Source organism: Phasianus colchicus, chromosome 1 (assembly GCF_987193195.1).
Source record: "Phasianus colchicus chromosome 1, bPhaCol1.hap1.1, whole genome shotgun sequence".
NCBI lineage: Eukaryota > Metazoa > Chordata > Aves > Galliformes > Phasianidae > Phasianus > Phasianus colchicus.
Genome location: NC_143436.1, coordinates 79,563,575 through 79,580,823, shown reverse-complemented (window position 1 = coordinate 79,580,823; position 17,249 = coordinate 79,563,575). Strand labels below are relative to the sequence as shown.

Below are 17,249 nucleotides of genomic sequence, written 5' to 3'. Positions count from 1 at the left end.
CAGGGCCCAAAACTGAGCACAGTGCTTGAGGCGAAGCCTCACCAGAGCCACCTCCCTGGTGCTCCTGCTGACTGCACTGTTTCTGATATCAGCCAGGATGCCATTGGTTCTCTTGGCCACCTGGGCACACTGCTGAATCATGTTCAGCCGGCTGAACATAAGATGTCCAGTTCCATAGAAGCAGTGAATTAACCCCAGTCTTTGGAGAGGGAAGGGAGACTGAGGCATATGCAGTTAGGGAATATTCTGTATTCCAGAAACAAAATTTCTGCGATGCTCAGTGAGTTCAGGTGACAAAAACAACAAAATATTCAACTCTTCAGACATTGTAAAAATTAGGAAAAAAAAAATACTGAGAAGCCATCATAATTACCTTTTGCTTTGCAGTGAACTAGGAAAATTTGGGAATCTGGCAAGGAAGATAGACAATTTTCCCTCAGTTTCTGTAGAAACTGTGTCCAACTTCTGGCCCCTAGGACCACCCAAAATTCAAACTGTATGCCTGACAGCAGTGTTCAATTGCTTCTCGAACTCCAGCTGCTTGGGGCCATGCCTCCTGCCATGGGCAGCCTGTTCCAGGGCTCTATCACCCTCAAGAATGTTTCCCTATTCCCCACGTGCCCCTCCCCTGACACAGTTCCATTCGCTCAGGCCCTGTTGCTGTCACCAGAGAGCAGAGTTCAGCACTACTCTTTTGCTCCCCTTGTGAGGAGCTGCTGGCCACCATGAGGCCTCCCAGCAGCCTCCTCTGTGTTGAGCTAAGGGACTTGAGCTGCTCCTCCAGACCCTTCACCATCTTTGTAGCCCTTCTTTGGATTCTCTTTAATAGTTTTACATCCTTCTTATATTGTGATCCCCAAAACCGCACAGAGTGCTCGAGGTGAGGCTACACTAGAGCAGAGCAGAGTGGGACGATCCCTTTTCCTCCTGCCACTGCTGGGCCTGATGCACCCCAGGGTATGGTTGGCCCTAGTGGCCACCAGGGCACACAGCTGACTCTGATTCAATTTAATGTCAACCAGATTCTGCAGATGGGCTAAAATTGCAGTCTTAACTGTCCAGAAGGAACAATTCCCTTCTGCGCTCCGTAAAATGAAAGCTGAGAAGGGCCCACATACAATTGCAACATGGAGGAATGAATAAAAATTAATACTAGATTAAAGTTGGCACATACGGTTACAAGCCCCACAATAAAATAACATTTTGCTTGTTATGCATACTAGAAATGGAAGGTGCTTGAGCTGAGTGCAGGAGTCTATATGAAGTCTCCCAGGAGATGCACGCATCATCCTCACCATTTCCTAGATTTTCAGAAAAATTTAAGCTGCAAGAGAAAGCATCCAGTCCAATATTCTGCTCATGGTAGGACTAGCTTTGGAACTTCAGGGTCTTGCTTGAGCAAGCTCTGTAGATATTCAGTATGACAAAGGTTCCCCAGTCTTCTGTGGTACATGTTCCAGTGCCCATTGTCTCTTCTCTCTCTTTACCTTTTTGAAGAATCTGCTGTCTAATCCTCTCCTAGGTAGCTGAAGACAGTACTCAGATCCCTGTCTTAGCTTCTTTGTTTTCAAGCTGAACAGTTTCTATCATCTTTCTTCATATGCCATCTGCACCAGTCCCCTGACCATCTTAGTCAAAAGATTACTGTGAGGGATTTGGATATAAAGTACTGTTCTGGAGCAGAAGACACTCTTAACACATATTAGATAATCTCCCACAGTACTACCTTTCCCAAAACAGGCAATCTTTATTTCTTATCTTAGACAATAAAGTTTGAAAAAATAAGCCCTAGGTACAGTTAAATAAGAGTTCTGAAGATATTCTGTTCTGCTTATCTTGATTCAGAAGACCTTGTTGCTGGTGGTGGTTGGTCAGTGTGCTGCAACTAACTCAGAAGAACTTCACAGAAACTCTTATGCAGAGAAGTAAGGTAGTATAAGTTAGAGCTTGACAAAAGCTGGCAATATGTTGGTTCAGTAAGTGACTCAGTACTTGATTTAGTTTCAGGGAGAGGAGAAGGACAGTACACACATGGGAAGCAAGTTTGGACATTCTTTAATGCCATTAGATATTCTGAACGATATAGGAAATACAGAAATCAGAAACTAGGCTTTGAACCGATCCTGAGACTAACAATTATTCTCTCTCCTCTTCGTTGTGATCTCCCTGTCAGGTAGGGCATGGGTATGTCTTCATCAAGTGGGAAAAATGAAACAGAAAAACTGAGAGGAAGCAGAAGGAGCCTCCTTATACAGAGTAGCATCTTCCTCTTATGCTTCCTTATAGTAATGCGTGGAAGAAGAAAGTGAAATCCCCTTACCAATCACAGCGACAGAGGGAAAAAACAATACGTATTCCTGACTCTCTACTCACTCTGCACAGACACAGTGAGTTACCCTGTTATACACGAAAAGTGAACAGAATCATAGCCAGTCTTACTACCAGAATATGTAACCATCACATTTAGGAAGAGTGACTGTGCTAAAGGGAGAAAGAGCTAATCAGCTAATTATGCTGGGCTTCATCTCATGCTTATTCATGGTTTCTGTAATCCAGTCCAAATAACGCACTACTTTGGTGTAGAGACCAAAGGTACCACATTTTGGTCCCCAGGAGATCAACCCAGCCACATAGGACTGGTTGCTATTAAAAGGATCTTGGATGGAATAAGCTCCACCACTATCCCCCTTACAGCTGTCCTTGCCACCACCAGCACAGATCATATTGTCGGTGAATCGGTATGCACTGGAATCAGCAGGGCCCTCTGGTTTCACAGAACGGCACTTGTCCATGTCCACCACAGGAATCTGGGCCTTCCAAAGATAATTGGGCAGTCTTCCTTTCTCTCTCCACCCCCAGCCAGCAATATAGCCTAGAGTCCCTATTTGTAGCTCATATTCAGGTGATTTACCAGGAAGACAGAGGGGTGAGATGTTTGGACCCATCTCCACAGGTTCCTTCAGCTTCAGTAGTGCAATATCATTATCAAAATCAGTCCTATGAGAGCCTGTGGGCAGCCTCTTCCAGCCCGGATGGATGAATGATGCCTCTGCAACCAGCCGCTTTCCATCTTCGTATAAAGCTCTTCCACCAATATTTATTGTCCCAGCAAACATGCTAGGCATGTCATATCCGTCCAGCACATGAGCTGCAGTCATTACCCATCTTTCAGAGATGAGCACGCCAGCTCCTCTTGGGTGTTCAAAATACACCTGCCAGGGAAAGTTGCCTTTTTCTGCACGAGTGCCTCCAAAAATCTTTCCCGTCTCTCGGATAGGATTACTAGGTATGCCACAGACTAGAAGGAAAAGAAAAAAGAGGAACCAGATGGGAGAACTAGCAGTTACAAACAGAGGTTTAAAATCTGGTAATACTAAAATGCCCATAGTCCTCACTTTCTTGTATCTTCTAAATCATTTTTGATTCTGAGCAACTAACTTCTGTTTATATTCTATGTCATAGAATTCATAGAATTTGAAGGGAGCATTTACAAAGAAATTCAAGAAAATTCAAGCAAAAAATCCTATCAAACATTTAATTTAGGCTGAAAATGCTCATTCTCAAATTCTTGTTCTGTAACGCTAAGCTTTCACAGCTGTTGTCAACCAATCAGCGTTGATCTGCCTAAGCTCAAAATTTCATTGTGTTGTAGTTAGCATTTTTGCTTTGATGAGTTATGTCCTATAGGTAAAAATAGATATTTTTTCAAATATTATAAAAAATAGATTTTTAAATACTTAGAAGAATGATGCTACTCTTTGAAAGGATTTGTTTTGTGCATATGTGTGAACTATAGATAGTCTCAGATTAGGTGTTCGTATGTGTTATTGATGTTTTTCCATTTTCCCTTTCCATTTTTTAGTATGTAAAATCTTAAGCAATGGGTCAGTGCAGATCTTATCTGAGTCCTCTGGGTGCAGAAATGCTCTGCGCTCTTTGAATAAAATGTTCCATCAGGTTATGCAGAATGTGGCATATAGGCAAAAATAAGGCTGGTCATTATTATACAGATAGGAAATTGATTACTTTTCACATTGAGCCCTTAGTCATATTGTCAGAGATTAAGGAAATACAGCTGGCAAGTAGCTTCCAATTCAAACGAAGCAGAAGAAGGGGCCTCTGGACATCTCCAGTTCAACCCCCGCTCACCCCTAACTGCCCTTCCCCACCCTCCTAACTGCAAAGCAAAGTTGCTTGGTGGCTCTGCCAGGTGACTTATGAGCTTTTTCAAGGCTGCTGATTACCCAACCTCTCTGGCCCACAGTTTCAGTGCTCTGGGAAACAAACATTTTTCCATAAACACTATCATAATTTACTTTGTTTAAATTTGTGTACATTGTCTTTTATTGTCTCTATGTCCCTCTGAGAAAATCTGGCTTCACATTCTTTGTAACCTTCTTTTTGGTTGAATGTAATTTGAGCTTCATCTTTCAATTTGTCTTTTGCACTGTACAGTGGTATTGTCCGAGTCACTGACTGACCTGGCTCGTAAGAGAGTTGAACAATCTTCAGCTGGGCCTTGTACTTTAAAATGAGGTTTTAAGAATTTGGAGTAGCAAAGAGGCATTGTGTACAGACAGCGGTAGGAATTCTGCCTCCATTAGAGAAGTTGTTAAGCTGAACAGTGTCCAGAATACATACAATTTTAAATTCTCTTTATGGTCTGAAAGTTAATACTCAGCCACAACTGCCAGCAGTGAGGAGCAGACATAGTACCCGTGCACTTTCCTCCTCAGTTTCTCCCATGAATACAATGACAGGACAAGAAAGTCTTGGATAGAGATACTGCTTAAGCTTTCAGACCTGTTAAGTGTTGCTGAATACTGAAGGACATGTGTTCCTAAGGCACTTAGGATTTAGATTTAGACTTCAAGTGAGAGTGGTGAAAGTCTTTTTGCTATAGTGCCGCATCACCAGTGATTGATGGAAACTGAACCCAAGGAGAGTTTGAAGAGAAGCTACAGCTCTCAGTATTGTTTAGGAGACACTGAAGAAAGAAAGACTTGGTATTGCTGGACATCTCTTTTGACCTGTCAGTCTTTTTGCTACATGCAAAACAGTCAGAGATCTGAAGAACTGAATGTACACACTTGAAGGTATGCAGAAACAGAGTAAATGAAAGAAGCATGGATCTTTGTTACTACGTGTGCATATGTATTCACAGGTTTTGATAGTACCTGCAACACATGTTGGTAGCTCTGTTCCCATTTCTTCATTGATCCATTGTCCACTGGCTGAGCATTGATATACCGCTTTGAAAACACAAGAAAAGAGTGCCAAAAGGATACAGTCAAGATGAAGAGAGTGTGAGCACTGTTATTGTATAAGACAGCATATTAACCTTATTTCCAAAGCAAGCACAGCTTGATAAATATTGGAGAGAACTCCTCCAGGGTGCTTCTGCCCCTGTTTAAGAGGGACTTCAGCTAATAGGCTTCTTAATTCCTTTATTTCCCCACCAGAAATGTGTGGTAAAAATCTCTGTGGTTCATACACCAGACAAATGGAGATGGGATTTCCTAATACATCTGAGGTCAACACCCCTATTATAGACTTATGTCAGTGAATTAAACACAAAAGCAACACAAAACTACTGCCTGCAACCCCACAACATAAGAATCTTGACTTAATGGTGTATAATACCAGCTCTGTGACAATGGCAGTACTAATTCTTAGGCCTTTCATCAAATAAATATGTTTCTGTATCAGACACAACACTTACCTTCCCCTTTGTTTTGTAAGGTATAGTAAGGTGCTTTGCAGAAATACTGGACAGTAGCTTTGTACAGAGGCTCATGAGGTTCAGAGATGTAGTCATATTTACCATTGTCAATAGGACTGGGATCACCACAATTCACAGCTGTAGAGAAGAAACAAAAAATCAAAGACATTCAAAGGGGTATCTTCACCAAACAATCTGATTATGCTGTACTATGGGAAACCACACAACTCTGTTGATCCCTGTATGGTCATCATGCTTACTTCCTCTGTCCTCTCAGCATGCTTACATCCCAGTCCTTCACTGTTCTCCTAGTCTGGAGATAGTATGTCTAGAGCATAAATACTCCATTAAAGTCTGCTTCCCACAATACAGAGACAGGTCACTTACGAATACAGCTGTAATTAGAGTTGCTCCATTCACCATTGTTCTGACAACTGGAGTGAAAAGTTGTGATGCTGTCATATTGCTATGGAAAAGACATGACACATATAAGTCACTGGCCATGAAATATATCTGAAATAGACACTCTACTGGAGGTTCCTCAGGATGCTGCAGTTGCTGAAAAAGTTTGCACTTGATACAGTTGTGGCAAAAACATTGAGCCCTTTTGCTCGAGACACCTGATGGGAAGTAGCAGCAGGAAGCTGCTGGGAGGGGCAAAGAGGGCATATGCTTTTTTTGTGTAACTTACCCTCACAATTTCATAGCCTTCCATACATGTCACCTTCACAATGTCCGAGAAGATATACCTGTCCTTCTTTGGGTCAAGAACAGAATTGGGAATGACACTCTGGGGACAGGTTATGGCTTTGAAGAGATAAGAGGAAATCAATGATTAATTGATTCAAGATTTACTTTTCTTCAAGTAACAAACTTCTTTCTTCACAGTGATTATTCTCTCTAGTTACCAGGCATCCTCTGTTTAGTTAATAGCTCCTTAGCTGTGATTAGCAAACCCAGCAGCCTGAGCAAGTTAACATGCTGTTGTGCCATGAATCTGACCTGGGGGAAGGTCTTTCCCTAACTCGTCAGCAGAGGGAATGTATTCCTAAGTGTATACTCACGCTCAGCATAGTAGCGTATTTTCCACCCTTTGTGCTGTATCGCACGGTCAGTGTGGAAAATTATGTCAAGAATGTTGCTCCTAGTTTTGATTTCAGGAGGACCTGGGAATTTGCTGCCACAATAGGGACCATAACGCTGCTTTCCAGAGACAAGCTGGGAAAATAACAAACAAGAAGAAGTGATGAAATACAAAATGTATTCACAGAGAGATTCCTAATAACTTTATTTTTTTAGTATTGCCAAAAACTTTAAAAGGCAGCATAGATGAAATTCAAGTTAAACAATCAGAGAGTCTTCTGAATATGAGGACATCTGTGGGGAAACCCAGAGCATCCTGACTTCCTCCCTACCCCATACCTACTATTAAACTGTCGTGGCAAGTCCCTTTTGAGTCGGCTGGTTCCACATCAAAGTCTTCACTGCGTATGGTCAACGCCACAAAGTAGCCTGGCCTCAGAGCCACTTGGTACTTGCACTGTGAGTTCTCTGGGTACTGATTGGGGTAGTTTGGACTAGCAATCTCCCCTGATGGCTCAGTGAAGACACTGCCACTGCAGTTCACTAGAATTAAGGAGCAGAGAAAGGACTTGACTTAAAAAGGAAATGGTTCAATTATGAAGCATCTTCCACTGTATCTCCAGTCTCTTCAATCAGCTGCATTAACCACATCTAACACTACATTCTCCCAAGAAACTGAAAACAGTCACAACTCCTTATTCAGTTTACGAGGGACCTTAACTTCTAGTGGCTTCACCTGCCTTGCCTACTTGTCCATCCTTTGGAAGACAACTTCCTGGTGTCCTCAGTACTAGGGAACAGCTTCAGCATATCACTAATTTTGTTCAGCCTTGCTTAGTGTCCTCTCTTTCTCCCTCCATCTTCTTCTTTTTTTTTTTTTTAACCTTCCACTTATGATTTAGACCCTCTTCTCTCATCTGTAGGTTCTCATCTTATACCTCTTTCTGTATGTCTCATTTGTGACTTTGCAATTTATTTTTTTTTTCAGTCAAGCCAAGCAGCTTTGTGTTTTTATCTTCTTTGAACTACTTTGTTTTGTCAGGAATTAGAAGATATACAGAATGCTAAGAGGGATCTCTGTCACAGTCCTTAGAGAATGTCATATAATACTTTCTTAATTCTCTTGATACACACACAAAAGGAATGTTAAGAATTCACAATCACAGTCTACTGCCAGGTCAGATTTGCACTGGGATGTCCTTTTCGTTATTATATATCTGCTGTGACTGACTGAGAAGGATAGCAGAGAAAGTCTTTCAAGCCCAATATCCCACTTGGCCTAAATTAACTCTTTTTGTCGACCACAACTCATGTAGATCTCTTACCTCCACATGTTTTCTTATCTTCATAGAGGAAATAATCTGGTGGGCAGGTACAGAAATAACCTCCGATATAATTATTACAATAATGACTGCAAGGTTCCTCCACAAAATCTGTGCACTCATCCAAGTCTGCAAGTGTGAGAAGAAAATATGTCAGGTTAGAAGCAGGCCCTAAGGGCAGGAGGAAGATGGGAAAGTGAAGTAAATACTAGCAAACAACAAGAAAAAAATATCTTGAAGGCAGCACTTAGACTGACCACATACGAAAGCAGTCCTGTCTGTTTGGATCTCTTTTAAATAAGACTTTTTCATAAGGAAACCCCTTCTTACAGCTTCCACCCCTCCTATGCTTGAACACTACAGAGATTCAGAGAAATCTGTTTTAACCTTACCCACTGCAACATAGTAGGCTGCAAAACCAGTGAAACGCTCCTCATTGGAAAAGTCTGATTGGAAGGTCATAGTCAGGGTGTTATAAGGGATATAAAATTCCTCCACAATCGAGGAGCCAGGGACACGACTTTTCTTCTTCCCACAGAGCAAACCTTCAACATGGCCACCAGATAAGATCTGCAGAAGAATTCAGAAAGGTCTTGTCTCGTTACTGGAATATGTGTAATTACCAGTACTTGAGTCCTCTAGTTTGTAGATGACTAATTAAAGGCTACTAAATTGCATTCATTTCTCATGATGTTTAGATTTATCTCTTAGGGCACAGCCATGTCACAGTTAGCAGAAAGTCCTAAAGCTACTTTTTCATCCAGAGATGGTCAAGGGCAGAAGACAGTCAACCAAGGTACAACTGAACAGAATCCCTAGAGAACAAATTTCTTGCCATATGTAAGATCCTTGAGGAACATTTCCTCTTACTGACTTCCCTGCTCTGAGATACCTGTTCTGGTTTTTCAGATAACAAATTATGTGAGAGAGATCTCAGTTAACAATCTTTCCTCAGGTGTACCTGTCCAAACAAATTAAAACTTTGTTTCAAAACCAATGGCTGACAGTCTGCAGAGCAGCCTAACAGGTATATTGGTTTCTTGCAAGTGGATATGCTATTGTATCCTCAAGCAAAGCACACCCATTCACCAATCCCACACTGGTCCTTTTCTAAGATCTCCTGGCACTGCACTTGGTCTTACTGCCCCTTTTTACACGTACCTATTGTAGGATGGGATGGTCTAATTTATGTCTCCTTGTGTGGAAATGTTAGATGTTTTGTGCCCTGTGGAACAACGGAGCAGAAACAGTAGGGTTCTATGTTTTAAATAGGTGCAAAAATTGGGACAACAGGCCACTGCTTTTTTTTTCTGAATAGCTACTATGCACGCACAAATCTCTTGACTGTTTTTAACTTTGGTCATTAACAATCAATCTCCACTTTCATCAATTGTTTATGTTCACTCATGGACTAATTCTGAATAATTTCATGAACAGAAACTCAATGCCCTTTCTACAAGAATGGACATTTTCATGGGTTTTTGTACCTATGCTTTGCAATACAGAGGTGTTAGTGGGCTCTTCCAGTGGATATGAGAGCAACTCAGGAAGTGCAGTACAGATATCGTGCTCAGCTGACAGACAGTGTTCATATCATTATGAAGTAAACTTACATTAATGTAGAGACTGTTAGCACAGATATTTTCAGTCATTTGGGCTTATTTGGAATCATAACAGAAAGAGTGCGTCTCTTCTTCCAGCCTTGAGTTTTGTATGCAGCCCTGCTGTTTACCTCGACTTCTTGTCTTTTTCTCTCTTGATGAGAATAGGGAGGGACAGTACCTTTACAGAGTCATATTCGCAGTTCTGCGAAGGTTCAAGATCCAAATGCGTGAAATAAAGGTGAATGCCATATCCTGGAGGGACCTGGATTTCCCAAGATTCCTGCACATCATTTGGGTACACCTGAGGATAATTGGGTGACAAGATCTCACCATACATGGAGGCTGTATCACCCCAGACAGGGTGACAGAAGAAGATAAGGTACCTGAGAAAAGAAGAAGAAAAATAACATTCAGAAGTCTTCTACATCTGCATATCACACAGTCCCTAGTGAAAAGGCTAGTCTTTGGCTGTGTGTAGCAAACAATATTGTTCCTGTCTTTGGCAGTCTAACAATCAGATGTGGGGCTTGTCTTCTCCTGCAGAATTTCAAACTGAAAGAGCACAACTTCCATCCTGATCTTTGCTTCTCTCCAGCTGTAGAGGAATGGCAGAAATTGCACAGAAGGGTCTTAAATCATATTTCTTGCTTCACTATCCTGTTTTGAAGGCTGCTTGGGGAATAGACACATTCAGATTCTAGAATCACTAGATCAAAAGAAAAACACCATTTATAAAATGAAATTATTAATAAACCTGCCCCATGGAGATTCAGAAACTTACCACATCTGGAAAAAGCTGATCTTCTTTCCTGAAAACATTCAGGGATTGGACTTTGCCTGGGACAAAAACCAGTATGATTGATTAATGGCACCTGTACTTCTGCATGCCTGTTACACACATCAAACACTCCAAGCTTGCGGAAAATTCATTTGCTTTAAATGCAAGATTATTCCTTCCTGCATACAGCAACCCCAAGCACTGAGGATGGATGCTGGTCTCACTGTTGACAAAATGGTGCCGTAATCTCTAGGTTGTTACTCAGAGGAACTCATGTCCTCCCTTTATGTCCACCAATGTCTCCAAAGAACATTACAGAGCCTGACAAACTGACAGAAAGCACCTCCCAACCAAGGGACCCAATTCGTTCTTCCCAGCACCCCAACCTGGGGGCAGCACTCACTGACCTTTCTAGTTGTCAGACAGCGACAATCAGGAATATTTTTGTTTCCCATTTCTAAAGCTTGCAATACTTACCTTCTCTCCCTAGTCCATGTGTTCTTCTTTCTCTCTTCTCTTTTTCTTTTTCCTTCCTTTTCACTCCAAAAGTATCCAAGCCTGTGGAATGGGGAAGAGAGCTTTCATCTGCAATGTTGCAGCACCCCCTAGCAGTATGATGTTCCAGCGTTCCCGTTCGGATGTGATTCAGGAAAAAAGCTTACCGGCTTTCAGCAGAAGAGGGAATTTCCAGAACAAGTTGCACAACCTTGTTGGCTCCAGCTGTGTGGGGGAGTGCACAGATCTGGTCCGTATTAGAGATTTTCGAGAAATCAGATGACTTTTGGGAAAAGGGAGGGAACAGAGCTTTCAGCTGCCTCCCATCTCTCTCTCTTTCTCCTCCCTCAGCAAGTCATAGATAAACTTCAGAGGGTGTAGAACAGGCAAAGTCCACACAAGAATGGACATAGGGCTCTTGCATAGGAGAAAATGTTTGATCATCTGCTCTGGAGACCATCTTGTTGGAAATCTATTCTGGGACTGCAAACCCATGGCCAGAGGGTGCTGCTGCTCCTAATCTTATGCTTGAGAAGTGCATTTAGAAAAAAAAAAAAAAGAAAGGGAAAATTAGTGGTCTTTCAAAGTCACACATCCCTGAGGATACCAACAGTAGTTAGCATGCACTATTTTGCTATTTTTTATTATGGCCATCCTCCAATGAGAACCACTAAGAAATCCTAACTATCTCTTTCTAGCTACTTACCAAGTGAATTTTAAGTAAAAGCAGCTAACTCTTCATCAGGCTTAGCCCTGGGCCAGGTTAGATCTAAGACTGTAAAGAAAAGGAGGATCCTTAATCCAGCCAGTGCCCACAAGCCAAGACTAAAATACTACTGTGCAAGCCAAAAGACCTGCCACTAATACTCTGGAAAACCTCGCCAGCCAGCTACACTGGGGCTGGACTGTAAATGAAGGTGCAAAACTCCATTATACCCTCCACGCTTTACAATCAGCACAACATGCTCCAGAGCTTGTTTTGGCCTGAAGAAAAACATTCATGTTTCAACAGGCCATAGGTAAAGTGTTTTTGCAGAGCTCATGTGAAAGACTGCTTTATACTGTCAAGGGAAAGAAACACCTACAGATGAATCATAACTGACTTCAATGTACTCAGGATAAAGGATTTACTTGAAGAACATGCCTAGTCAGTTTTATTGTCTAACTGAGAATGGGAAGAAAAAGAAAACAGTATGCATCTTGCCTCTGATGCCTCTAGGGAACATAGCATTATGTTTTTAACTGGGATTTTAAGAACTGGGAAAACAGTGATGAAAGATACAAAACAAAGAACAGTGAAACATTTTTTCCTTGGAACTGGGCAAAACAAAAACTCTACCAGTGACATTTCAAGTCACAATCTCATTTTAAAATGGACATGACAGAAGCAAAAGAAATGTGTGCTGATATATTGTGCAGGTCTTTGCATCACAAGGGAATTGTGCATTTTCATATGAACCTGACCCTAGCTAGTCTGCTACAGTGGTCAAAATTGGTATGTATGTAAATATTAATAATTAGTAGGAAGGCAGTTACCTATTAATTAAGAAAAAGAATATTGAAGTTAGTGGAAAAAAAAGGTAGCTGCATTTTTTGTGGGCACATATTGCATAATGTTAATTATTCATGCAGAAGACCAGTTATGTTAAGATATATATATTTAAATTAAATAAACATACAGCATTTTTTGCATTTGTCTAGATTTGTGTTGCTGTAAAACAGCTAGGTCATATGTATTTTACAATTCACTGAAACTAGATGAGAAGCTACATTAATTAATAATTAATAAATTAATAATTTAAAAGAGGCAAAATCATGCCATCGAGGTTAATAAGTGCTTCCATTAAGGTTGTCAATGCAATAAGATTCCAGTCTGAGGCATACGCATTCTGCTGAATTCCTAAATTACGTGATCACATACTAGTTATCCCAAAGTGCTTTTGCATCCTTCATTGTGTAACACAAATCTTTTCTTATGATGAGTCAGAGCCATGTAGCTACAACCTTTCTGGCAGATGCTACGAAGTATGGTAGTGTTCAGTTTTTCATACAGTTATCATCTCTTAACACACCTGGCTGGTTTGTCTCCCCCATGAAGATGGAAGGAAAAACGTTTTTTCCTGATTTCTTAAGAAAATCCATATTTTTCTATTTGGAAGCACTGAGTCAGTGCATAAAACAAAGGGAATAAATAGTAAAAGAAAAGAAAATCCAAAACCTGACATTAATGAGATCAAAATCATCAGCAGGGAATCAAGGATAAGTAGCAAGTAAAATATCTGATCCTCTGTGACCTTGGCAGAAAGTTGCCTATTTCCCTTTCTGCTAACATAATAATTCAGTGAGTTTCTTGCTTGCAGCACATCCTCATCTTAGCTCTTGTGACCCAGGCTAGTTTTGTTGGTAGTGGTTAAAATCAGACAGACAAATCTCCCAAAGACCTGTCTGTGCACTGCCTCAAAACCACTGACACCCACCTCTGCACGCTGTCCTAGGAGGTTCTTCACAGGCTGTTCATCTCTGTTAGTTACATTTTTCTCTGTCCTCCATACTTTTTCCTCAGCTTAGCATGCTTTTTCCTTATCCCAGATGCAAGCTTCATTCAGATCTAATTTTATTCTGACTCTTTCTCCCTGTCAGTGCTGAATCATAAGTTCCGGTTATACATGCTCTCCAGATAGTCACCTCCCCCCTCAGTAACCTACTCCTCTCCCACAGCCATTTAAATCAGGCTAGGCTCCTTGGATTGCCTGAGAAAAGAGGCACTGGCAAGATGAGGCACAAGATTCCCTTTTCCATTCTTCAGTGCAGAGGAGACAGACATAGAAAGTAAGCCTAGAGTTTGTGAAGAACTTGGATGGGGTTTTGTACAGCCGTGGCCTGCATGAACACAAACAATAAAATAAATTTGCAGAGGCTTCAGCAACTACATTTCTTTATTAATACACTGAGCCAACAGGAACCTTAAGTTTCACAATGAACAATGATGTAGTGTCACAAAATCACTATATACTTCCAAGACAGTAAAGAAAGATTTTTGGTGATGCCTCCTCCTCCTCCACCTCCTCTTCCTAAACACAGTAGTGCCCTGAATGTTAAAAACAAACAAACAAACAAACAAACAAAAAAACCCACACTGAAAAATAATGGCGTTCATCATAGTCTGAGTCTCAAAATCAGCACTGTGCTCTGACCTGAAGCCCTTATATGACAGTAGTAAATTACAGAAGCAAGGAAGTCTAAATCTATTTTGTTGTACATATAGCTAATGAGCTGCAAGTGATTTTTTCTTATTTTACATAGTGGGCATATCAAATAAGTTACTCTGTGCACTAAAGCAGTGTTTCATGGATTTGTTACCTCAGCTACTCAAGAAAATTAAGGACCTAGAAGTTTATCCAGCCCAGCACATAGTGCCTTTAATTCTCCCTTTGTCTGAAATCATAGATCAGACAGTGGACAACTTCAGGAGGAAACTATCAGAGAGAGATCAAAACAGTTCGAAGCCATTTTTGCTGGCTGCAAATGTGGCCTACAAAACCAGAGGGTTTGGGCTTTCTAGAAGTAGGAGGAGCCTGCATCTGCCAGGAAACAGAGCTGTGCTTGAGCCACAGATGCACTGATGTATGCAGAAAGCTAAATCCAATGCTCTAAGTCCCACCTGCAAGTTCAGTAGAGGACAAACGGCCCAATAAAAGGTGAGGTATGCTACAGAAACAGTGGCATGGTTGATGTGAAGTTACAGCCTCACCTCTGTAGCAAAGCCATTGGCCATGGAATCTCACAATCCTTCACGTATGACCTAATTTTTTACAGAAAAGGGGTTAGAAGGGAGGGGAAGAACAGGGAAAGGGTAAGGATGAGGGAAGGGGAAGAGATACGTGGATGTTTAAGGATGATGTTTAAGGCTCAAACATATGGCTATCTTTCCCTGTTATAGTTTCCCATTTGTGGCTACATAAAACTTAAAAACTAACAAGCCAGAAGTTTTATCTGTGTCTTATTGTTTCCATGACCTCCTTGGATCTTTCTTATATTCATCACTTTTAAACTCATTTGTGGATTTTACTGAAATGTTATAACAACAACCAAACAACCAAGCAGGATAGAGACAAGAGGTTATAAGTCCAGAAGAAGTATTAAATCTATAGGATCATTTAATTTTATCAAACATGGCAGAAAGTTTGCTTATGGAGTGGACACACTCAGGAGTGAGGCCAGTAGGCCCATCTCTCTGATCTGGCTCTCCACTTTCATGAAAGCTCTACAAATGTTGCAGCCCATTCCTTGTCAAATACAACCAGGGGAATGATAAGAGTCAGTATGTGCACAGAGACTTCATTAACTTGGGAAATGAGTTTGAAACCCATAAATTTGCACAATTAAACAGATGGATATTCAGTCACTTCTTGGGCTTTACAAAAAGTTTGGCTAACAGCAAGCAGTTAGGGTAAACATGACATCCTCTTTGTAAACTCATAGAGGCTGTCTGGAAGGGTTTCTAACCCCCTGCTGACTACCCTGGCCTACTGCTCCACACTCTGCACTGCCTGTAAGGGACTTGTGGAAGTCAGAGTTGAGACTTCCCCTCCTTCCGCACTTTCTTACTGCACTGATTACTCTTTATTCCCATTTTTCTCACTTTCTTGTCAGCCTTGGGCCCCTGTCAAGGTGTCTTCCAAACACCTCTGAGGCTGAAGATTTCCCAGGCTAGGTACCTCTTCTCACGATGAACAGCCCTTCGGCCTAATTGAAGTTTCTCATGTGACAGTGTGAAACCATGGCTTCTCGCTGTTTCACTGTGGACCTCTGAATCACAGAATCGCCAGGGTTGGAAGGGACCTCAAGGATCATGAATCTCCAACCCCCTGCCACATGCAGGGCCACCAACCATCCCACCTAATGCCAGACCAGGCTGCCCAGGGCCCCATCCAATCTGGCCTTGAACACCTCCAGGGACGGGGCATCCACAACCTCCCTGGGCAGCCTGTTCCAGTACCTCACCACTCTCTCCGTAAAGAATTGAAGGGAGGTTTAGTGATCCTTATGCTCCTAAGACATTGTCTTTCACCTCAGGTGCAAGGCATTTGTTTTTCTGAACTTTGTGAGGTTTCTGTTAAACCATTACTTTATTATTTTCATTCCTTAACTGTGCTAACTTCTGCATTCTGACTTCTGCTGTACTGCTCATCATACAGGGAAACTTGCCCTCTTTCAAGACAGTAGTTTTTTCAACCTATTCTTCTCTCTAATTTTGCCACTCTGGGGCAGGAAAAAGCATGAGGGGAAAAAAAAAAGCAAGCCAACAATACATCGTTTACTGTGAAACTGTGGTGAAGCGGACAAAGACAAATGATTATTCCCCTCCATATGGCATTGATAAAGCTGTGTCTGCTTCGCTGTGCCCACTGTGTGTCTCCAGCAAAAGAGAGATGGGGAGCAAACTCACCAGAGTGCAGTGGATAACCAGTACTGAGGAACCATTTTGTAGCCAGGAAAAAGGCAAGGGGGTAAGATTTTCAGCCTGGCTTTCTGAGTCAATGAGGCGAACGTGAGCACGTTGCCAGATGTGACACGGAGCGGGATCTAACTGCTGCTACTGGCAGAAGGCTGGCTATCATGGCGATGGAGCCGTAGCCAGGCTCTTCCCCTGGATAAGAAGCAATGGGCAGAACACGCAACAGATACAATTCGGAGTATAATCAGGAGAAAATAAATCTTCCCCACGAGCGGGTCCGTGCCTGTGCCGCCAGCTCACTTTGGGCAGGACTTAAGTGACACATAAAAAGGGAGCACGAGCAAGAGGATCAGTTCCATTGCACCCGAACCCGGCACCGAGAAGGAGAGCTCCAGCTGCACCCAGAGGGCTCCCGTACCACAAGCCGTGCGGCAGAGCCACCTGGTGACCGCAAGGAGCAGGGTGCCGCACGGACAGAGTCTTCCACAGCGCCCGGCGGGGGAAGCTACCCCCTCTGCGGGGCACAGCAGCTGAGCTGCCCTCTGGCAGCCACCGCGGCAGCTCAGCGAGGCTCTCGATCCCCACACGGCGGGGCGGCGGTGCCCCACAGCCCGTCGCCGCGCGGCCCTGCCCGGTTCCGCTCTAACGACCGTTAGCGCCACGCGCCTCTTGCCCGCGAGTAACCCCTACCCAACCACATCCCCTACCCCTCCCTGCCCGGCTCTCTCCTGTCCCGGCACAGCCAATAGGAAGGCGAACTCCGCCTCGCCGGCGCGGCCCCGCCCCC

The 17,249-nt window shown here is 42.5% G+C and overlaps 1 protein-coding gene across 2 annotated transcripts; it reads right to left on the bottom strand.

Moving 5' to 3' along the window:
* Positions 1–1,725: 1,725 nt before the first annotated feature.
* On the bottom strand, positions 1,726–13,795 carry C1S (complement C1s). Of its 2 annotated transcripts, XM_031610203.2 has the most exons (14): positions 13,482–13,795; positions 11,172–11,531; positions 10,987–11,067; positions 10,513–10,568; positions 9,910–10,114; positions 8,520–8,697; positions 8,131–8,256; positions 7,149–7,348; positions 6,787–6,940; positions 6,414–6,529; positions 6,110–6,188; positions 5,723–5,860; positions 5,178–5,252; positions 1,726–3,298 (listed from the first exon to the last, which is right to left on the bottom strand). In XM_031610203.2, exons 4-14 carry the CDS (start codon positions 10,548–10,550, stop codon positions 2,502–2,504), a joined length of 2,106 nt encoding a protein of 701 aa, XP_031466063.1. In that variant the 5' UTR covers positions 10,551–10,568; positions 10,987–11,067; positions 11,172–11,531; positions 13,482–13,795; the 3' UTR covers positions 1,726–2,501. The 2 variants fall into 2 exon arrangements, with proteins under 2 accessions (XP_031466063.1, XP_031466065.1); XM_031610205.2 differs by lacking the exons at positions 9,910–10,114; positions 10,513–10,568; positions 10,987–11,067; positions 11,172–11,531; positions 13,482–13,795 and adding an exon at positions 9,741–9,844.
* Positions 13,796–17,249: the final 3,454 nt, after the last annotated feature.

Bases quoted from the DNA above. Each gene is read 5' to 3' on its own strand.
- C1S (XM_031610203.2), bottom strand. From the start codon at position 10,550: ATGTTTTCAGGAAAGAAGATCAGCTTTTTCCAGATGTG. The intron at 7,349-8,130 runs GTAAGAGATCTA...CCTTAATTCTAG, and splicing joins AGATAAGAAAACATGTGGAG to TGAACTGCAGTGGCAGTGTC. The intron at 5,253-5,722 runs GTAAGTGTTGTG...GTGTTTTCAAAG, and splicing joins CTTACAAAACAAAGGGGAAG to CGGTATATCAATGCTCAGCC.